This window comes from Micropterus dolomieu, linkage group LG07 (genome assembly GCF_021292245.1).
Source record: "Micropterus dolomieu isolate WLL.071019.BEF.003 ecotype Adirondacks linkage group LG07, ASM2129224v1, whole genome shotgun sequence".
Taxonomy (NCBI): Eukaryota; Metazoa; Chordata; class Actinopteri; order Centrarchiformes; family Centrarchidae; genus Micropterus; species Micropterus dolomieu.
In genome coordinates this window covers 14,519,366-14,542,549 of record NC_060156.1, presented here as the reverse complement: position 1 = coordinate 14,542,549, position 23,184 = coordinate 14,519,366, and the positions used below count along the sequence as shown (strand labels likewise).

At 38.3% G+C, this 23,184-nt stretch overlaps 3 protein-coding genes across 3 annotated transcripts in view; all 3 read left to right on the top strand.

Annotated features, from left to right (window-relative positions):
- The window catches only part of LOC123973253 (dedicator of cytokinesis protein 9-like), a 53,893-nt gene extending 49,331 nt beyond the window's left edge, over positions 1 to 4,562 (top strand). Inside the window, exons 52-53 of the mRNA XM_046053112.1 lie at positions 1,482 to 1,620; positions 3,380 to 4,562. Of these exons, the coding sequence (XP_045909068.1) occupies positions 1,482 to 1,620; positions 3,380 to 3,505 (265 nt within the window). The 3' untranslated portion in view covers positions 3,506 to 4,562. The remainder of the gene's footprint in view (positions 1 to 1,481; positions 1,621 to 3,379) is intronic.
- Positions 4,563 to 5,664: 1,102 nt separating this feature from the next.
- LOC123973613 (solute carrier family 15 member 1-like) lies at positions 5,665 to 12,496 on the top strand. Its single transcript, XM_046053793.1, has 21 exons — positions 5,665 to 5,686; positions 5,959 to 6,100; positions 6,901 to 7,020; positions 7,153 to 7,252; positions 7,558 to 7,648; positions 7,791 to 7,874; positions 7,983 to 8,065; positions 8,182 to 8,268; positions 8,363 to 8,452; positions 8,539 to 8,583; positions 8,668 to 8,700; positions 8,793 to 8,881; positions 9,343 to 9,424; positions 9,575 to 9,694; positions 9,806 to 9,955; positions 10,048 to 10,094; positions 10,281 to 10,388; positions 10,500 to 10,611; positions 11,482 to 11,619; positions 11,728 to 11,835; positions 12,003 to 12,496. Exons 1-21 carry the CDS (start codon positions 5,680 to 5,682, stop codon positions 12,240 to 12,242), a joined length of 2,076 nt encoding a protein of 691 aa, XP_045909749.1. The 5' UTR covers positions 5,665 to 5,679; the 3' UTR covers positions 12,243 to 12,496.
- Positions 12,497 to 13,348: 852 nt separating this feature from the next.
- The window catches only part of LOC123974138 (serine/threonine-protein kinase 24-like), an 18,600-nt gene continuing 8,764 nt past the window's right edge, over positions 13,349 to 23,184 (top strand). Inside the window, exons 1-4 of the mRNA XM_046054586.1 lie at positions 13,349 to 13,871; positions 20,329 to 20,559; positions 22,475 to 22,531; positions 22,690 to 22,798. Of these exons, the coding sequence (XP_045910542.1) occupies positions 13,830 to 13,871; positions 20,329 to 20,559; positions 22,475 to 22,531; positions 22,690 to 22,798 (439 nt within the window). The 5' untranslated portion in view covers positions 13,349 to 13,829. The remainder of the gene's footprint in view (positions 13,872 to 20,328; positions 20,560 to 22,474; positions 22,532 to 22,689; positions 22,799 to 23,184) is intronic.

Below are 23,184 nucleotides of genomic sequence, written 5' to 3'. Positions count from 1 at the left end.
TTTATTTTTTTTCTTCAGATTTAAAAAACATGGTGCTGATCTGTTGTAATGGCATCTATTCTCTGCAGATTAACCCCAAAGACCTGGACTCTAAGTATGCGTATATCCAAGTGACACATGTGACCCCTTACCTGGAGGAGAAGGAGCTGGTGGACAGGAAGACGGACTTCGAGAAGAGCCACAACATCCGTCGCTTTGTGTTTGAGATGCCTTTTACCATATCAGGCAAAAAGCAAGGCGGGGTGGAGGAGCAGTGCAAACGCAGGACTATACTAACCAGTAGGTAACCCTAGATACTGTATGTGGTAGTAGCACACATGATAAGCTGTTTCAAGGGATACTGCAATTCCATAAAACTGAAAACTTTTTTCAGAGCCTCAAAATGCATTATGCAGCTGCTATCACAGGCTGAGTAGTTGTCCTCATTACCTATAAACTGATCTTCATGTTGTGTAAAATCTGTGTATTTCCCCTTTAAGATAGCATTATGTAATGAAATATAGATGAAAACAAACAAGATGTTGGTGTCTTCTGAATTAAATGATCTAAAAAGGGAGGGGAGGTCCTTTTTCCCCCACATTTTGCTCCCACACGATAGACGACCCCTTCCCATTGTCTGTATATTGACACATCTGACACATTCAAATACACACTGTGGAAGGCTGTCACGTGGGTTATCAGTTGTTGAGGCATTACATTACTCAGAGGTCCTGTGCATGAATGCAAGATCTTGATTAGATTCTAAACAGTCAGCTGTTAGTCAAGGACCTTTCCTAAACCTAATCACAGTTATATTGTTTTATGGTGCAAAAGATCCAAAAGTTCAACCTTATATTCTTATCTTTATTATCTGAGAGAACACATATGCGTGGAACCTGAGCTGTAAAACTCAAAAAGTCACATGCAAGAAGAAAAGATTTATAAAGAAGCAAGCAGTTCACCCCCCAACACTGGTTTTGTGTCCCCCAGCTACACATTGTTTCCCCTACGTAAAGAAACGAATTGCAGTGATGTATCAACACCACACTGATCTGAGCCCCATCGAGGTGGCCATCGATGAGATGAGCAAGAAGGTGGCCGAGATCAAACAGCTCTGCTCCTCCAGTGAGGTGGACATGATCCGTCTGCAGCTCAAACTGCAGGGCAGCATAAGTGTCCAGGTGCCTGCTTTGAATTTTGTCAACATAGTGTGAATACACACAAACACACACACTGGACCTACTTAATAAAGTGATCTTGAAAAGAAATGACATGGCTCCCACATCCTCCCTCAGGTAAATGCAGGACCTCTTGCATATGCTCGAGCCTTTCTGGACGATACGAGCGCCAAGAAGTATCCTGATAACAAGGTTAAACAGTTGAAAGAGGTCTTCAGGTGAGATAAGATGTCAATACCTTATAATGTGGGTGCAAATCTTGATCAGGTGTTACTACTTTGTGTCATTTTTCTTTAACACATCTTAACACTTTTTTTGGAGCAGGCATTTTGTGGAGGCATGTGGCCATGGCTTAGGCATTAATGAGCGACTGATCAAAGAGGACCAACAGGAGTATCACGATGAGATGAAAGCCAACTATAGAGACCTAGCCAGAGAGCTGTCCATCATCATGCATGAGCAAGTAAGTATCAGTAACTAACATATTAGTGTAATTACTTTCTGCATTACTCTTGTTACCTGGAATCTGCCTCTGAGGCGGGTCTTGGCAAGTGAAGTTAACAGAGTGTCATTCATTAAGTGTTTGATTATGTGATTTACAACTCTTTGATAACACCGTTCTTTGTTTTTCCCTTGTGCTGACATGAGCAGATTGGATGGTAATGCAAGAAGCAGCAGTATGCAATAAAGACTGAGTTGTTAATTGTTGGTCCAGCCAGACACAAGCATTTGTTCTCAGATATTAGTCTAAATTTTGATTGCTGTAGGATTTTGCATCGTCAAACCATTAGAAATCCTGATGTTACAGTACTTCTTGACCCATCTCTGTCTTGTGATTGTCATATAAACATAATTTTTAGATCAATGTCTTATTTTGTGATTAGCTGAAACATAAACCTCAGTACACACTTGTACTCTATTCTCTAATCTTAATCCAAGGCCTAATGTTACAAAAAAAAAGACAACTTCTAACGACAAATGTGTCTGATCAGATCACAGCCAGGCCTTCTTTACATCTTTACATCCGTGCAGTAAATAGGAAATCAAGTACACATAAAGTTATTTCAAACACTGGACATTCACATCCGCTGTCCATCAGGCCGGGTAAACCTCCTGATTAAGGCTACAACTAACAAAGCTACAACCAATCTGCTGATTATACTCTTGATTAATTTGTTGGGTTTGTAAAACATCTGAAAATGTCCATTACAATTTCCCCAGGTGACATCTTCAAATGTGTTTTGTCCAAAAACCAAAGCTATGCAATTTACTATAATATACGATGAGGGAAAGCAGCAATTGCACACATAGAGAGGCTGGAGCCATTAAATCTTGGGCATTTTTGGATGAAAACCCACAAGGTTAAACGATTAATCGCTTATCAAAATAGTCACTGATTAATTCTATGTCGATAGATTAATCGTCTCATCATTTCAGCTCTACTTCTGATATTTCAAAACTCTCAAAACCCACCTAATCTCCCTCTACTATGGACACTTCTGATACAGCAGCTGGCTAGAGCAACAGTCACTTATAGACCTCTTTTGGATTGTATTTTTTCTGCATGTGTGTGTACAGTATGTATGTATGTATGTATGTATGTATGTATGTATGCATGTATATCTATATACATTTGTGTGTGTGTGTGAGCAGTATCTGTATGTATGTGCATGCATCTGAACGTGTGTGCATGCATTTGCATTTGTTTTTGTGCATACATACACAAATGTCTCATATTTTTAATTATTTTCTCTCGATGTTACATGGATTGTTTATTTTTTACTCTTTTTTTCAGTTTTCTGCATATATTAATCATCATGAAAGGGGTGGTGGGACTGCACCTTAAAGGAATAGTTTGCTTTCTGGTGAAGACTGATACAACTGTCATTTCTGTGGTTACAGCCAGCCACTGGTCAGTTTAGTTTAGCACAAAGACTAGAAACAGTTAGCCTGGCTCTCTCTAAATGTAACAAAATCTAACTACTAGCACCTCTAAAGCTCAATAATTAACATGTTATATTATGTTTGTTTAATACACACAAAACCTGAAGCTGAAAAACAGCTATTGGCCAGACAGAGCGAGGCTATCTGTTTCGCCCTGTTTCCAAATTTTATGCTAAGCTAACCAGCTGCCAGCTGTAGCTTCATATTAACCCTACAGGCGTCTGAGTGGTATCAATCAAATAAATATTTGTGAATATCTCATTCTTCCTTTCTTCCAGATCAGTCCCGTGGAAGATGGCATGAAGAGCGTTCTTCCTGACTCACTGCACATTTTTAACGCCATCAGCGGCACGCCAACCAGTGCCATCATCCAGGGCATTCCCAGCTCTTCCTCTGTGGTGTGATGCTATGACTGGGTTAGCCTTGAACCCAGCACCCTCTATACCTGTCAGCCAGGCATGCCAGTGATGGCAAGTCGTCGCATCTAAACCCGATCCTGCTTCTCTTCAGTCAGACAAAAGCACAGGCAACTCTGGCTACCTACCTCTCACCTTTCATAGTGAACCATGACCAAGGCACTGGACCTATTTAATGTATACACACGGCATGGTAACTGTGTTGGATGTGGCCAATTTAAATTTGACATTATTGAGGTGAAGCCTGAGACCTGAGCCACAAGAGAGTGGATCGCACGGGAGAGACGACAGACTTTCTTCCTGCTTTGTAGCATAATTTGTGATGAGAGACAACCTGTGTACTCCCTCACCTGTTTCTACCTAAAAAAGGACTGGTCAATGATTTACATGGAGACATTCCTGTTGGGATCTTTAATATGCATGTCATGTCATACACCCACCACCCTCCCAACAGCTTGTCATTTTTGTTTATTTTGATAATGTTTCACATTGTGTTTTTGTATGTACAGTGTTCCACTTTTATAAGCCACTGTTTTGATGTCTTGATGAACAGTATATACTGCATACATTGACTGCATCCTTGTACATGAAGTTATATTTCTACAAAAATGCAAATTTGCAAAAGGGCCTCCAATTTCTTGTGTTAGCATTCAACCTTAAATCACTTCAATGTCTTAGAATGGGAGTGTTCTGAAATATTTAAAGCTGTTGCATACAAAAAGTATAATCCAAATTGTTTATTAATGTATATAAAGAAGGAGAGTGTGCAATATTTGCAAAGTATCTTGCTGTTGGCGCTCATACACTGTAAAGATGATGTTCACCTTCTTGCCAAAGCGATGAGGTGTGGAACCAGACACTATGCCTACTGTGGAAGTAATATGAAACTTTTACCATTTTAGTGTTCGTTGAAATGTTCAAGAACTTGTTTTATATTTGGGGCAGCAATGTTGTTTTTTTTATTTAACAAAAGTCACTGTTCTGCTGTAAACAGAGATGTTCCTTAAGGCTTTTCTTTTAAATAAAATTCACTTATTTCTTTGCATTTGTACTCGTGAATCCTTCTTTATTTCCACATTTATTCAAGTTTATTCTTGCTTTTATTCCTAGATTTGGTTGAGTTGTGGAGTTCTTGGGAATTAATACATTTCATGAGGAATCAGGGACTGAACATAGCTGACTCCATATCGCTTATATCTAGTGTTCCCACCCATCATAAAAGCAACATAGTCAGCAGTGTGGAAGACAGATCAAGGGCTAATAAGAAGCAATATTATCAAAACACTCCCACTAGTGAACAGTGAAAGATAAATTATCGACTGCTCCCTCCAAGAAGTTCATAGGAACATCAAACTGCAGTGGAAAGCAGGCAGCACCTTCACTCAAACATCATGAAAGGTGAGTATCCTTTTTTTTTGTGTGTTTTTGTTCATTTACACAAAACTTTATATGAGGGACAAGTCAGAACAAACTAAGTTTTAAAAGCTGCTGTATTGTTTCTTAATTCCATAGTGAAACACTGAAAGATATGTTTTTTCAAATATAAGAACATGGAGGCAGTTAAAAGGCTATTGTACGTCTCTCTTTTTTTTATCTTGTGTGCAGATAACGAGGATCCCAAGAAAGGGAAGAAGAGCAGAGGGACGGTAAAGTATTTACTGTATTACTGCTATAAGTCACTGAATACCAAGCACTACTTACGCCATATTTTTTAAGTGCTTGTGTTTTACTCGAGTATTTACATTTATGTTACTTCACAATTCCACTAAAATGGAATTGTGGAATAAAAATTCCATTGCATTTATTTCACTGCTATAGTTAGTTTTCAGATTAAATCTTTGCACACACAAATATGATCAGTTTATAAAATATAATGCAATGTTACAGATTAAAATGAGCTCCAACTCGACCAGCTACAACAATAAGTTACTGCTTAATAATAAATAATGATGATCCAAAAATATAATATAACACTGATACATTTTGTTACCCACACTTCTGTACATTTACTTTTTGAACATTTTGAATGCAGGACTTGTACCACTGCTGTACACTATGCTGCTGTTTCTTTTATCCATTAGAGCAAAGAGGTGTGTGGCTACCCGCTCAGCATCTTCTTCATTGTTGTGAATGAGTTCTGCGAGAGGTTCTCCTACTATGGCATGCGAGGTGAGAATACTTTATTCCAGAACCTCAACCACAGGATCATTTTTTAACCATTACAACGAAGCTTCCATAAAAGTGATTTATTTTTCAACATTGATTTTTAACAGTTTTGGAAGGAACCCAATTTACGTCATCCTGCCGATAGGGAGCATGGGCAATACATTTTGTTTTTAATGTGGACTTGTTGGATATGTGACTAAACATTTCAGAGCTGATAATCAGATTGATATTGTAAAATAAGACGAAGCGTACATGTTTTCCCTGCCTGTCCACAGCTGTCCTGGTCCTGTACTTTAAGTACTTCTTGCGTTGGGACGATGACTTGGCCACCTCCATTTATCACACGTTTGTGGCTCTCTGCTACCTGACCCCTATTCTTGGGGCCATTGTGGCTGACTCTTGGCTGGGAAAGTTTAAGTGAGTGGCTGCCTCAACTTCCATTAATTTATTTATTTTGTCGTTAAACATATGCAAGTAGAGGGTCTCTCATGGATGGTATTGTATTAAAGTACATTTCTGGGATACTATATCCATTTTCTGATACTTTATACTTCTACTACACAACATTTCAGAGGGAATATGTAGCACTATTTATTCCACTACATTTATTAAACAGATACATAGACAGATACAACTCGATACATTTACATTAAAAAATGTATTATAAAACACATTCATTGTTAAAGATTAAACCACTGGTTCCCAACCTTTTCAGCTTGTGATTCCTTACAAAAAAGCAGTGTCTACTTGTGGCTCCTTGTCATGTTTCAGATGCCATCGAGCTTTTATCTTTTCCACCACATAGTGATTTCACATCTAGCCTACAGAGGTAAAATTATAGTTCAACCCCCAAAAAAGCAAATATTAGAAAAAATTCTATCATCTAGTATCCCCCCGATTTATTGTGTGACCTACTTGTGGGGGCCAAAACCTTGGGTTGGGAACCACTGGACTAAAATACTTAACTGTAAACAAAATATTTAAACAACCAGCTACAACGGTAAAAGTCTACTTACACTGAAGCATCAGTATTAACAATATAATAATGAAATATATAATACAATATCATGAGGTCTGCTTTCTGCAGAATTAGTCCTTCTACTTTTGACACTTTAAATACATTTTACAACTCTTGTGTATTTTTACTCAAGTAGACTTTTGAATGCAGAACTTAATGGAGTATTTTACAGTGTTGTCTTTCCCTCTTCCCCTTACAGGACTATCATCTACTTGTCCATTGTCTATGCGATTGGCCAGATTGCTATGGCAGTCAGTGCAATCCATGACATCACTGACCCGGACAGAGACGGGACACCAAACAACATGACCTTTCATGTGTGGGTTTCCATTCTACGACAGAAATAATTGAGTCAGACTCCAGGATGTGGGCTTTTGGCAGGCAGTTATACGTTAAGCATCACATATGTTTGCAGTACTCTTTGCTCATGCACGTTCCTCTTCACATTCAGTGCGTTGTCCATGGTGGGTCTCTTCCTCATCGCTCTGGGCACTGGCGGCATCAAACCTTGTGTCGCTGCCTTTGGTGGAGACCAATTTAGTGAGCGTCAGGTTAGAACATTACCTAACTTCTGCTCCTACCTTAGTCTTAATGATTCTCCTCTAGTGTTTAACCTCTGCCGGTGACATGGCGTTGAACATGTAATTGCAACATCTTAAGTTCCAGTATTTTCTTGCTTGTCATCTTTCCTCTCGCTTTCGTTATTTCCTGTCACTGACAATACCATCCCAAGAGCCATGTTACTAGCCTTGCAAAAGAAATTAATAAATGAATCACTTCAGAAAAGAGTTAAAGATCATATTCAGCATTGCATGCAACACATGATAAAATGTCAGTGGCGTATTTCTCTGCACAGGAAAAGCAAAGGAGAACATTCTTCTCTGTGTTCTACCTGTGCATCAATGGTGGGAGTCTCCTGTCAACCATTATCACTCCAATCCTGAGAGGTAGATATGAGTAGGCTATAAAGTTTCTGGTGAACAGTGCCATAAACATAAACAGTGCAGGTGATAATAACTAATAACAGTCCTTGAGTATGAGTGAAATTTAAATTATACTTTCATCACAGTCGTTTGTCTCCATCTGCAGCTCAGGACTGTGGCATCTACAGTAAGCAGAAGTGTTATTCTCTGGCCTTCGGTGTCCCTGCAGCACTAATGATGATTGCACTTGGTATGTCTAAACTATTTGGAGACTGTGATTGTATAAAGCAGAGATGTAAACGTCTGGTACATATAGCGTGTACTGATAAGGATGTTGTGCCTGTGATGTCCCTAACAGTGGTGTTTATCGTTGGAAGTGGCATGTACTACAAAGCTGAACCACAGGGAAACATCATGCTGGATGTGTGTAAATGTATTGGGGTGAGTCTTGTTTACACCATTCACATCAACACATTCTGCATTCATGTGTAATTAGTAGTTTTTCTAGGTGTTTCTAAAAACATATTTCTCCTTCACTGTGCTCTTCTGTCATTAAGTTTGCCATTAAAAACCGTTACAAGCACAGAAGCAAGAAATTCCCAAAGAGGCAGCACTGGATGGACTGGGCAGATGAAAAATACGATGTAAGTTTTGCTTTATTTTATTCTATAAACTTTTTAACAAGCTCTTTTGTCAGTGGAATAACAGCAGATCATTTTATGTCTGTCTGTGTTGAAGAAACTCCTCATTGCTCAAATTAAAATGGTGCTGAAGGTCCTCTTCTTATACATCCCACTGCCGATGTTCTGGACCCTATTTGACCAAAAGGTATTGTAAAGTTACTCTCTTTTTTCTCAGGGCAACTTTAATTGTTGGCAGTGGAATTAATGATAAACTCTGTATCTCTATTAAAGGGTTCCAGATGGACTCTGCAAGCCACTACCATGGATGGAAACTTTGTAGGTTTGGGTATAAAAACCAACTAATAAATATATTTTAATTAACTAAAGCAATGTGCTCATGTAATGTCTTTGTGCCTGCAGGGTCTACTTGTTATACAGCCTGATCAGATGCAAGTAAGTTAAAAGAATTGCATCATGCTTGCTTGGACTGATGTACTACACTTTATCTGAGAAAATTCTCACTGTGCAATTTATGTTTTTGAAAGACTGTCAACCCCATCCTGATCCTGACTCTAGTGCCTATCATGGACAGCGTTATCTACCCTCTGATCACAAAATGTGGACTGAACTTTACGTAAGTACAGCTGGAACTCAGTGAGGCAGCTTTGGGGCTTATACAGTATCTGTCAGTCCTTTACTGGGTTATTAAATAGCTTCATAGGATTATTTAAGAACATTTACTTTGACAAATGCTGAGATGACTTGCTGTCAAAGTTTTTGTTACGAAAACTCCATCCATTTCAGAATCCCCTCCATTTCTTATTCCCCCTTTTTTGCATGAAAAATGCACTTATTCAGTTTGTTGATGAATGTTAGATGAAAATATTGACACCACTTTAATGTCTGTATAGTAAGATAATAGCTTATCTTAACATAAAGACTGAAAACAGGGACCAACGGGAAACAGGTCGCCTGGCTCTGTCCAAAGGTAGCAAAATCTGCCTTCCAGCACCTCTAAAGCTCACTAATTTACATGTTATATCTTGCTTGTTTAAGTTCTCAAATCAGTAACAGAACTTAATGTTAATTCGACAGACCTCTGAGAAGAATGACAGTGGGGATGTTGATGGCAGCTATAGCTTTTGTCTGTGCTGGTGTGGTTCAGATTCAAATTGATGTAAGTAGAAAACTGTTTTTGTGTTCCTCTCCTTTTATACTGTAAAATACACATCAGTCCAGGTGATTCATTCACAATTCAAGTTAAAGCTAACTATGCTGCACATATTTTTAATGTAAGTACTCATTTCTGGTCTGTATTCATTTTCAGAAAACACTGCCCACCTTCCCATCTGCATCCCAGAGTCAGCTGAAATTACTTAACATGGGCAGTGATCCGGTGACAGTTAAACTGCCCGACAAGGAGCCTTTTTTACTTTCTGCAGCTCAGGTATGTACTCATACAGTAACACAAAACTATTACAAATCTGGGACTTACAAGTTTAAAACGCTGTGAAAATCAGTTGCATGCAATCCAAAACACTATTGATTGATTTTCCAGGCCAGTGATCAATTCTTCACATTTGAAGCAGAACACATCCTCGTTTCAATAGGCAGCCCTGAAGTGACGAAAAACATTTCCTTGGCCAAGGGACAGCGACAAACGCTTCTCATTCCCTCAGTCGTCAATGAAATGTCACAATGGGTGTTGGTGAGTTTGAAGCACAAAATAATTAAATGAAAGACACACAAGAGGCCTTTTAATGGTTTAATTAATCAACGTCCATTGTCTTATGTCCTCAGACTAAGGATTTGACGTCCAAGCCAGAACAAGGCAACAACGCAATCAGGTAAATTGACTTTGAAATGGTTAACAAGGACCAACTTAACTATTTTGATAATCAATGAATTGTTTTAGTCAATTATCAGGTAAAAATAATGAAAATCATGTAGTGGCAGCCCTCATCTTTATCTGCAGAGTAAAAAGTTCTTTTTTTCTGGCTGTATTGTTTTTGCTCAATGTGTATCCATTTCAGATTTGTAAATGGATTGAAAACAGAAGTGAACGTATCAACTCCTGCAGCTGACTTTGGATCGATTAAACCATTTTTTTATTCTAACTACTCCCAGATAAAAAATGGAAAGTAAGGATTTTTTCCATCCTGGCTAATTCACTATTTTTACAATAGAATCATCATTTTATGCATATTTTAACAACACAGTTTATTAAACTGATTTCCTTTTCTAATGATCAGGGCCACCTTCACGATATGGAATGTTTCAGAGTCATGTGAATACAGCAGGGACTTTGGATTTGGAAGTTCATACACCTTCTTTATCCCTAGCACTTTGGTCATTGGAACAAGCGTAAGTTTCACATATGACTTTTAATATTAATAATATATATTTAATATAGCTGTTTTAAATGTCATTCCAACATACGTGTGTTGAATCTTTTAGGGAAAAATCATGCTGGAAGTGGTAACAGATTATATATTAGGTTTATTTATGTGTGTAATTAATATTATTTGTGATTATTTACAGAAAATTAAACTACATCTAAGGACATTTATAAATGGCTTGTATTATGTTCTTTCTGTTGGGATATCTCTGAAAAGTCACATTTAAGGTGGAAAAAAAATGTATCCTTGAAGGATAAGGCTGGTGATATTCTGTAATTTTGTTCATATCAACGGATCCTCAGAAAAGGCCATCAATGAATTGATCCAAATATAGTAGCCAGAGCCTGATATGTCACATTCATCTGTCTCATAGAGCTCCATTGTTATCCAGAAACTAAAAACACATCAGTGGACCGCATCTATAACATTGTCCGCATGTTCCTTTATTACAACAAACATGGAGAATGTAGTTTATTTTGAGTCAAACCCGCACAATGACCTAATGAAGTGCTGAGATGTTTAATAATGTCAAGTATTTCATATAAAATTAAACCACATTTTTGTGACCCATTTTTAACAAGGCACTGATGGGCTTGGGGTAAGTGCATTAGACATGGTTAGGAAGTTTGGATTAATGCATTGCTGGTTTTGGTCTTTGACAATTAGAAAAATATAACCAGTCTTAAACTTTAATTTACAAATAGGCAATGTATAAAAATATAGTCATTTGTATGCTCTGGCAAAATTCATCCAGCTACGTTATTTTGAGTCACACTGGTTAAGAAACACAGCCCTAAACTGAACTACTGTAATTATTTCTGTTAATTTGTTTTAGTGTCAGGAGTTAATTACAATGGCAGAAGACATCGAGCCCAACTCGGTTCACATGGCTCTCCAGATCCCTCAGTACTTCTTCATCACTGCAGGGGAAGTGATGTTTTCTGTTACTGGTCTGGAGTTCTCATACTCACAGGTAGTTTGAACACACCTTATTTCAGTGCTATTTGATTGGCTTTGTACATCTACATAATGTTTGTTTGTTTTTGTCTCTGTTCATTTTGTATCCCTTTTTATCTTCTAGGCACCTAGTAACATGAAAGCTGTGCTGCAAGCAGGCTGGTTGTTTACCGTTGCTATTGGCAACTTCATCGTACTGATTGTAGCTGAGCTTGCAAAGATTCCCGAACGGGTAAAAAAAAAAAAACGTACTCCCACTAATTAAACTCAACACTAATTATCAAAGACTAAAGGTGACAAAATATTTCTTGTGGACAGTGTCAGAAGTGTGTATTTTTGTGAAACGATGATGCATTAATGCCACGTGTGTCCCTCTGTCTGTCTTCTCCTCTTTCAAAGTGGGCAGAGTACATCCTATTTGCCTCGCTTTTGGTTGCAGTGTGTATCATCTTTTCCATTATGGCGTATTTCTACACCTACATCGACCCTACAGAAATTGAGGCCCAGTTCACGGCGAAGGTTAATGAAGATGACGAGGATGATAAAAGCCAGCTACGGAAAACAGAGATTAAGATGGTCAAGAAAAACTCAATTAACAGTCATGATGAAGACGATGCAGCCAGACAGACTAAAATATGAACATTGGGAATAGCAGATTAGATATCCATAATGCATTTATATTCCATGTTTAACATCGACGCATGGAAGAATTGTTATATTGTGTGTGTATGTGTGTGTGTCTGTTTTAAATATTTTATATATTAATGCCCAAATAACTACTGTGAGCAAGCCACAATAAGTTCTCTAACATTATATTCTGTACAACAAATTCATATGTTAGCTACAGTACAAAAACAACAACAGATGAATACTACTATTCCATAACATGTATTATTAACATATCATTGGATGTTATTTTGTTTTATGTATGTGTAAGTTATGTTCAAGTAAGCACAAATAAATCTTGTTTGTGTGTTTTTCATTCACAATTCTTGTCTTGGGATCTTTTGCCAAAGCACCACTGACCATGTAACTGTCATCCATATCACTCACAACAATCGTTTGGTGTCTTTGAAATGCTGCTAATAGTCCTTTTCTTATTGTAGGAAAAGCAAAAGTGTTACAAATAACATTTAGGGTGGCTCTGTTCTGCTCTGTGTATGATATGTCCCAGTAAGCCGTGACAGTGTGACAATGTGACAGTGAACAATAATACCAGGACCCTGAAACTGAGGCAGCTAAACTGAAGCCATCGTTTTTGTATTATTATTACAGATGTGCTTTTACTGTTGTGACATCTTATAATGGTCTAAAGGTCTAAAATATATCTGAGATGACAAGAACTGGTTCTGCTTTTTGTACAATGCACCTCAAAGTTTAACCAAAGATAATATAAGGCTTTCACAGTTAGTCAAAACAAGTATGTTCCACTGTCTTTTTAGTACTAAATAAATTTTTTCTCACTGTAGCAAAGGATCTGATTTAGAGCATTAGTGTTTTATTTAATGCACAAAAAATCTAGTTTCCAAAACTAAACTTCGTGCTTTGGGGCTCATGGGGTCTGGAGCTGCTTGCGTTGCCCAGCTGGTAACTTAATTCAGCATTCTTCTTACCTGTCCATCAAACCACAAACGTGTGAAAGTTGCACCTGTGTAAACTTCCTTCCTTTTCTGTGACGCTTTTTGATTTTCGAATGACGACATGTGCACGGTCTACTCTTCCTCATTGTGATTGGTCCTCCGGAAAATGAAAATGACATTAACCAAGATGGCGCTGGGCGACAGAGAAAAGTGATGAGAGGAGAGAAAAGCAGGCGACACAACTATATAACACTGTGCATGCGTTTACCCTGTGCGACTATTTCAAACCAGACCTTTATCATATCACCGGGAGACTGTCAAGTGCGTGCTGAGAGACCGCATTGGCCTACAGAGATATAATAATCCAGCCAACTGTTTGCTAACTAGCTGCTAAAGTAGCTAGCGCAGCTAACGTTCGCTAACTGCGGAAGGCAAGTGAGGAGAAGGCTGGCAGGCAGTTCGACAAGTCAGGCAGCTCTTTTGAAATCAAGAGACCTCTACGTTTGATACAGTAACTGTCCTCACCGTGTTTGCAGCACGGATCAGGTCATCCAAACTAGAGGTCAGTCAGGAAAGTAACGTTACACCTCTGATAAGGACAGCAGAAATACAACGAAGAAAGGCGTCATCTTTCTGATCTGACGCCATGGCTCATTCCCCTATTCAGAGTGGACTGCCGGGGGTTCAGGTAAATAAAATATGTTATTGTACTATTAGCTAATTCTCAGAGGCAAGTTTGTGTGGTTTAGAGCCAGCCGACATGTTACCGAATGTTTCCTCTTACCTTCAGTTACCTTTAAATAACTTTATCTACGTGAACACTGCATCTTTAACTGTCTGCAACACTATCGCCTTTGCTTTCCAATGACAAATGCACCTGTTTGCCAAAGTCCAGTATGACCGTGATGTGAGTGACCGGTGAGAAAGCTGTCTTTTTGTTGTCAAAAAGACAGCTGTTAGTGTTAGACACTGTATGACTGACGGGGTGTCAAATCCTGGATGTGCTCTTTAGTCTGGCCGAGCTTGCTCTTAATTTATAAACAGCATTTATTGTAGGCTAAAATGCCCATCAAAGTTTCCTAGAACACAGTTCGACGTGTCCAAGTTGCCATTTTGTCCATTTCCACTGTTGTATTGTAATGTTAGACCAATAGTGCAAAGCCAGAAGATACTCAGCTTATTGTAATCTAAGGCAAGAAAAAACGGCTGGAAAAATCAAATATGGGGCATTTCAGCTTGAAAATGACGGTAAACGGATGTCAAAATAGTTGCCTAGTTGTTCTGTTATCAACTAATTGATCAACTGACTAGTTGTTTCAGCTCTGTTAATTTCTAAGACCTGAACTGATGCCCCACATACAGTATTTTCTATGTGTATTTACTTCTTTCAGTTGGTGATGTGTCATGTCATGAGCCCAGAGCAGTCAACAGTGTACAACAGAGCAGTCCACTTATCAAACCTATTGGGTTTGAATAGGGCTGCGGCTAAGCTAAGCTACGCTAGTTTTCATTATTGATTAATATGGCGATCAATCAATTGCGCGTTTGGTGCAATAAAAGTCAGAAAATTGTAATGTCATTACTGCTAATGATTACCTTTATTATCGAATAATCTGCCAGTTTCATGAAATAGTGAAACATCTCCATCAGCGTTTTCCAAATCCCAAGGTGATGCCTTTTAAATTGTTAATTTGGTTCAGCCAACAATAGAAACCTTCAAGATATTTGGTTTACAATGATGGAAAACAGAAAAGCAGCCAGTCCTCAGATTTTAACCAGAGAGGGTTTAGCATTTTTCCATAATTAATGAATTAAATGATTAATTAAATATGAAATAATAGTCATTTAATAATTTGACAATCCACTAAATAAGTAAGCAGCTAATTGTTTCAGCACTAATGACATCAAATTGCTCATTTTGCCAACAACACTTCAATACTTAAGATATTTAGTTCGCTAAGAAATTAGTTGCTTTGTTGATTGACTTAAATATTGACAATTTAAACTAAACAGATTTTTGACTGTTGTTAAAGAATGACATTTTTGTCATTGTATTATTTTTTTTTTTTTACATGTACCAACTGCCATCTGGCAGTTGGTACATGTCCTGTTTGAAGAATTGGTATAAAGTAGGCCACACTACAGTTCATGTAAGAACGACAACCTCCTGGGATGACAAAACCAAGACATGCAACGTTATTCCATTGATTGCACACAACACTACTCTTACTGTTTAATTATGAATGCGCTTAATAAGCATATACAAAGGTAAATACAGGTGTAGAGGGGGAAACATGGACCTAGCCTACAGGTTACTATGTAGAGGAGTGTTAGCAATTGGAAGGCTGTCAGTGAGGCTTCAACCCTGAGGGTGTGGTGCGTGGCTGACACTAGACTATACAGTTGGTGTGGTGCAGATGGGAGACCATCAAACACATGCTTTTAGAGCGAGGTTGAGGCAGCTTTAGTTGTCGCAGTAAACCTGCTGACTGTGGATATGGCAAGTGCATTCCCATCATGTGTAGTCTGTGGTCGCAGCGCCCGTGTTGTTCTTCCCATTGTTTTTAGAGGGGTCAGCCTCGACATTATAATTTTCACCTGGATGACTGACCACACCAGTGTTATGATAGTATTTTGGTAGTGTTGTTTCTACTCTGCTTTATTCTGCACCGCTCAGTCTCTTTGTCTTTGTTGGAAAGTCCCTTTGCTATCAAATTCAGCAGCCCCCTCTTTGCCAATTTGTCAAAGTGCAGCTGCTCCCCTTCCATATAGGTTTGAGCACCATGCATTAGCACTTTTACTGGAAACTATTCTCTGGGGGGGCACTGTAAAGCAATATGCTGTGTGAGCCAACAGATCATCGTCTTATAGCTGGGTTACCTGGTAAATTATGCTTTGGGCTTAATTGCTTTAGTTCTTTATTATTAAAGGTAATGTAAAAATATAATGGATTGCGTTTAACATTTTCAGATTATCTTCATAATATACAGTGTGATGCTTTAATAAAAACACAACTTTTCTTTTAGTATATTTTCAGTATTTGTACACTATTTTTGCCATGGATTGCATTCCAAACACTACTCAGGATGTTCAGGCTAATGATTTCTGTGCATGAATTGAAAGTGAACTGGGCAACTTGAGGACCATTATTCCCTCCCTGTTGCTCCATGGGGAAATAAGCAATTTAGTCCAGTCAATACGTCCGGGTGTAGTCCTTCAGTTTCTGTGTTGCCTTTGTGGTGGAGGTCATTAAGCCATACATTAGGTATGTCTGCATTACACTGTCTCAAGTTATTCGCGGCCACCAAAGTTGATCTGAAAAGGTTAAAAAGTGTGTCTACATGCAGAGGTCAATGCCAGGCTGAACATTTTTACAGGACTGTTGGTTTGTCAACAAAGGATGAAATGAAAGTCTTGGGTTAGATTAAGTTCTGTGCTGCTGTATGTCATCTGTGGCTTTTGGTCTTGAATCCCTCACATTGCATCAGTTGAGAGAGAAATTGATAAAATGTATTGGTTTTGTGGCAAGGTAATTCTTTTTAGTATACCATTCCTGATTATTCTAGAGAAACAGCAGAGGACAGATAACATCTGGCCTAAGCAGCTGAGCTGTGTAGAGCAAAGTAGGGATATCCCAAGCCTACCCTTAATCAATATAACGGCCAATCAAGGCATATCATAACTGATCAGTATTTGCTTTACTGAACCTGATCATTCAAGGTGTAATTTATCTCATACTGAACACTGGTTATGCCAGCTGTCATCTGGGTGAACTTTTCAACACAAAAACCAACAACAACAATACCATACATAAACCCTTGCATGTATGACAGAATAAATAAAATAAAACGAATCATTCTGTAGAATGAGGTTAACATTGGCTGAGGTAGTAATGACACTAAGACAAGAAGCTCATTTCTACAATGCAACCCCAAGAAATTGAGCCAGTCTGTTTTGTTTTGATTGTGCTTGCACACCAAAGTCTTTGCGAACTTCTTCTTTTCATTTGTGGCAGGCTAGGCATGGGAAGTGCATTGCTGCCTCCCACTAGTTAAAAACAATGCATTTGGCCTTTGCAAACAGAAATGATGTACGTGTTAATTTGCATGTAAAGCGGGGGAAGTAAGATCCGATCACAGGTGGTCATTCGAGAGGCATGTGGATACACAATTGTGTGAACCGACATTAATGGAGCTGTCCGCTTGTGATTGGATCACCCAAGACGCATGTTAATGCCAGGTGGCCACAGAGCCTATGAAACACTGGAGGAAAAAAATAAAAGAATTCAAAGTTGAGAATAAGATTAAAAGAAAGCTCTAAGCTATTTTCTCTTCTCCACCAATTTTTTAAAGATGAGTTTACTTGTCATAGTTAGTTTACCCAATGGAAGCTGTTGTGTAATGTCCTGTGTGGCTCTTGCTGCGTTTTCTGAAGTGTTAGAAAATAACCCTGATGATGTCATCAGGGTCATCTGAGCTCTGGCTTTGAGACTACACATTTAGGACAGAACCCTTACATTACAAACTAAGGGTGTGTGACATACTAAATAGTGAATGTTAGTGTTTATAGTCCAGAGACATTATTAATGCACAGCTTGGGGTGTGTGGTGTACCTCGTTTGGTCCGGACTTTTGGACTTTTCAGTTTGATCCAAACCAAATTGCAGGTGTGAAACCTCCCTGGACCACGGTCCGGCCCAAACAGACGAAATTTGGTCCGATGAAAAGAGGTAGTCTCGGTCCGGATCAAACTGAACCATGGTTCGGCTCATTTCTAGTGTGAAAGCAAGAAGTTTGGCGGTTACCGTGTGAACCGGAAACAAACAAATGCACTGAGAAATGCGCTGAAATGAGGACACAATTATAAATCTCCCGTGACAGCTCATCTTTTGACATAGACGGCCATGATAGAAGCAAACTGCCACTGGCGTCTTGGGGAGGAGGATTGTAGGCTATAGGCTAGTTGGTGCTGCAGGTAGTAATGCCATAATAACAATACAGTGGCAATGATATTAAATGTTCACCCCTCATTCATTCATTCATTCATTCTTGTTAAAGCTACTTGCGGAACTGTTTCCAAACCAATCATTGTCAAGTATCGGGAGACGCAGGCCACATAAATGATGACGACAGGACACAGGTCTGTCATGTAAAGTCCTTCAGTGCGGTCGCATAAATGCATTGTGAAACCAAACCAAAACTAACCGAATGTATCAAAATGTATCAAAACATAAACTTTCAGTCACAAGATAACTCCTTTTGGTCTGGTGCTGCCAGGTTTAAAAGTATATCAAATATTTTGCTACCTGATACACATACATCTATTGTGAGTAGAGCTGAAATGATTAGTTGATAAGTCAGCGGCAGCTTTTCAGACAACTGATTAATTAGAGTCATTTCCCAAGCAAAAATTACAAACATGTCAAAAGTGAGAATTTGCTAATATGAAAGTAAACTGAATATTGTTGGGTTTTGGACTGCTGGTCTGAAATTTTTAGATGTCATGATAGGGCTGGACAATAAAACAATAAAAATTTTTTTCAATTACAATATAACAAATGTTCAATAAATATTCAATAAATGTTTAATTCACTTGAATCAGACTTATTTTTTTATTAAGATTTTGTTGATGAAAAGAACTGAAAAAATATTTTACTTAATTTTACTCATACATATTTAAAAAGATTTTATCATAATTGTTTTGAATGTTCTACCTCAGGTTTGTGAAGTGATCCAGAGAAAAGTTTAAACCACAACTAACCGTCTGGTTTATACAACTTTCACTCAGGAGCAAAAATCAGCTTTTAAACTCAAAAGAAATAACAACTTCTTATCGTGATAATTATCCATATTGAAAGATATGAAACTTTTTAACATTTTTGGCCATATTGTCCAGCCCTATGTCACCATGGGCTCTCAAGGAAACGGTGATTAATCAATAATTAAAAGTCATTATTTGCAGCCCTAAAGGTGAGGCAGAGGTTGGAATATCCACAAGTTATATTGTGAATCAAATTCACAGTGTGAAAGTTGATTGATTATCTGCTCTTTAATTGCCCCCTAGAGTGTGTATCCCTGATTTAAAAAAAATAACGATCCATCACAGTTTGTTAGATATTTGAACACTGTCAGAATGAGCTGTTGCTTGTATATCAAACTGGTTCCCTGTATGACAACAGCTTGAATACCTGTAATTTTACTTCCCCCAGCAGGTGACAATTCAAAATGTAAAAAATGTATAGAATATAATGCAGTGAGGCTTTCAGACATTATGTAGCTATTGCTTTTAAATAGCCAATATTTCTCCTGTAGATCAACTTTTCTAATTTAATAAAATCCCTGCTGAGTCAGCACACATGCAGGCATGATTCAGTCTTCCCTCCTCTTTTGTGTCTTTTGCATGGGTGTGTGCATGTGGCACCTTTTCACCTCAAATAAATTAATTTTAATTAAAGTAAAAAAAAAACTCCTGGACTTTAATAAATTGTTTTAGCAGGTTTTCTGCTTTGGTTCAAAACTTTATGCACATTCAGAATCTCTCCCACATCTGTGTTCTCTGACATGTCGGAAAAAAAAGACGTAATATTAAGAGACTAACGTCATCATTTGATGAGAATTCATAAGATCTTTTAAGTCTACCCTCTGCTCTGCATTAGGCCTACTTATTGCTCCGCTGGAATTATCCCCTTTAGACCGTTTGACAAGACTGCATGTTGCATGTGAAACCGAAACCAATTGGAAAACACTCACCACAAATCCACACACACGATAACGTCAGTAGCTCACAGTCCCAAACTGCGCCTCAGATTTTAGATGTTTAAATCTTGAAACTCTACACAACAACACGACTCGTCACAACGACTCGTCACAACGACTCACAGCGCAAGCACCGAGGTGCGCTTAATTACTATCACAGCGTACGCTGGTGTCACAGCAGCTGGGCCGAGTTCAATTGAGGCAAGTCGACAACATTCTCTTATGGCGCCCCCTGACATTTTGCGCCCTAAGTAACCGCCTATGTCGCCTATGCCACAGGCCGGCCCTGTTTTATGGTATTGGTGAATCAGAATTTAGCTCGTCAGTTGCATGTAGTTCTACGTTACTTAAATGCACTCTGTCCTCTCTCCTCCCCATCCTTCTGTCACAGAATTTCAGAGCTGATCCAGAGGAGTTTTTTACCAAGCTGGACAGAATAGGGAAAGGCTCTTTTGGTGAAGTTTTCAAAGGCATCGACAGTCGAACTCAGAAAGTTGTGGCCATTAAAATTATTGATCTGGAAGAAGCAGAGGATGACATAGAAGACATTCAACAGGAGATCACCGTTCTCAGCCAGTGTGACAGTCCCTTTATCACCAAGTATCATGGATCCTATCTCAAGGTAAGCTTTCAACTTGGGAAGAATATCATCAAGTGCTCAACATAATGCATTCAGTGTGTTCCTGCAAGAAAGCTATGTAGGTCAATAAATAATGCATATGGGCAATGGAATAAGTATTGCCTGTGTAATATTGCACAGATTGCTGGTGAACAACCAGAACTAGGCCAACAATGCAGAAGGTATATAGCTTGTGGGCTTTTAACAGTGCTATTTGTAAGTATTTGGACATTGACATATGTTTTTTGTTTTTTTTTTGCTCTGTACACCAGCATATTGGATTTGAAATAAAACAATGACAATGAGGTCAAAGTGCTGACTTTTAGCTTGTGTAAGAATCATCAGCTTTTGTATACGTACAAAGTGTGGCAAGTGATATTCATCTGGTATGAATGTAAACACTCTTAAAGCTGAAAGTCAGCTCTTTAACATTACAGTCACTGTTTCATGTCAGATTGTGCTAAAATAGAGATCCAAAACAACAGCCTGCTCTTTATATAACCCAAGCCAGCCTCCGACCGGTGTATTGGTCATCTGTAATGGCTATAGTGACAGCATCACTTAGTTGTAAACCATATTTTGTAACTATAGTAGGTTTTCAGTCACGCTACATGTGATGGTACTTAGAGTGCCTCTAACAGCATTTACTATGCTGTGGTACTTAACAGCAGTAAGGAGTGAAGTGTTGGCCCATTAGCTCAAGTTATGCTGCTGGCTGAAGGCGAGACTAGAGGCTTATTTGTCTGTAGTATGTAAGCATGGTATTTGTGCTATGTATTATATGTGTTACAAAACTTTAAAGTGGTAATGTTAAGTTCCACAGTTTTCTAGTTTGGCAAACATATTTCGCAACACACTGCCCTTACCAGAGATCACCAAGGACTCAAGGAGTGTCAGCAGTGCTTTTTCTATTTTTCTGTTGAAAACAGTCTAGGCTTTCTTGTCTGGTCAGCAGTGGTGGCAACCATTGATCATTGCTAATGGCAGTTTCATTTATTCCAAAAAAACTGCTGGTGCTGCTGCTGGAAACAGAAAATGCATCAATAAGTGTGTGCCAGAGGATTTCTACCAGATAGGACATCACAAAAATGTGTGTTTTTTTTCTAAAAACAACTGGAAGATAGTTATTGTAGTTTGTCCAGCTGATTTGTCCCACTTACCAAAACAGTCAGCAGTTGCAGCAGCAGCAGTGGATGTAACGCACAGCTTGTGGAGGCGATTAAGATACTTTGTACTCTTTTCTTACATAAAGCTTGCTTTAACAATGAAAGTTTCCTCAACTTCTAGAAAAGGATAAACCAGCCTATTGTAAATGTTAAAATATAATTAATATATAATTTATTATTATCAATATAAATGTCAGGAGTCTGTTGATAAACAGATAGTTATGTTGGTTAACAATTACAGATCCTGATTGTAAACTGACTGCATTTGTCATATTATGTAACGAGTGTCTGTTTCTCAAACAGACTGAACACAAAGTACATTAGTCTGGCCTCTTGCCTAAATTAGTGCAATTTCAGCCATTTACAATACTATTTCTGCAATGTGTTGCTGCAGGTATCTGCTCGCCACTATAGTAAACATAATGTTTTGGGCCATGCAGCATTTAATAAAAACCTAGTTAAACCAACATTTTTGTTAATATTTGTCATAATCTTACATTCCTCCACTACAGCAGTGGGGTACCACTAAACACAGTAACTTAGCTTGTGCAGCCTTTAACCTGTCCAAAACAATTGAAGTGAATGGGACTGATGACTCATTAAAGCTTCAAACTGAGGAAAGATTTCCATAAAATGACTCTGATTTTTATTTATTTATTTGAAAGGGGACACGTTGTGTATAAATTTTTACTTTGTAATAACTACTGCAACTTTGAACACTATCTGACTGAATTGCTGACTTTATTTTTCAGGGTACAAAATTATGGATTATTATGGAATACTTGGGTGGAGGATCAGCCCTGGATTTGGTAAGTCAAACTAAAGTAAATGACCAATTTGAAGATGATCTTGCCTTAAACAATTTGATTTACATGACATGACAGTTCTCTGATGTGGAAAAATTATGTAAAATCTGCACCATCTTCCAAAGTTAAGCCCGTGTCCTCTGATTTATCTGTTCATCTAGTTGGAACCAGGTGCCCTGGATGAAACGCAGATTGCCACAATTCTGAGAGAAATCCTGAAAGGGCTCGAGTATCTGCACTCTGAAAAGAAAATCCACAGAGATATCAAAGGTAAGACTAGCACATGCCATCGCCTTTTTTCTATAAGTTCTTGTAGAAAGATGAGTGCGGGTCTATTGATCAGAGATCTCCTTGCACTTTCCCTGTCCTGGGTCTTTATCATGCAAATAGAAACACTTTTAAAGGTTTTTAGAAAACTGATTAGGAGATTTTTAATTGCTGAAACCATGTTACTGTCAGAAGCCGGGAACAATGATATTACTAAAGTGGTTTTAGACATAGCATTGTCTGTATCTATTTTAAATGCGAAATGTTAATTTGGACACTGAGTGTTTTCAAGGGCGATATTTGTTGCATGTCATATTTTTGTCCCTCTTGCTTTCAGCTGCCAACGTGTTGCTGTCAGAACAAGGCGATGTGAAGCTTGCAGACTTCGG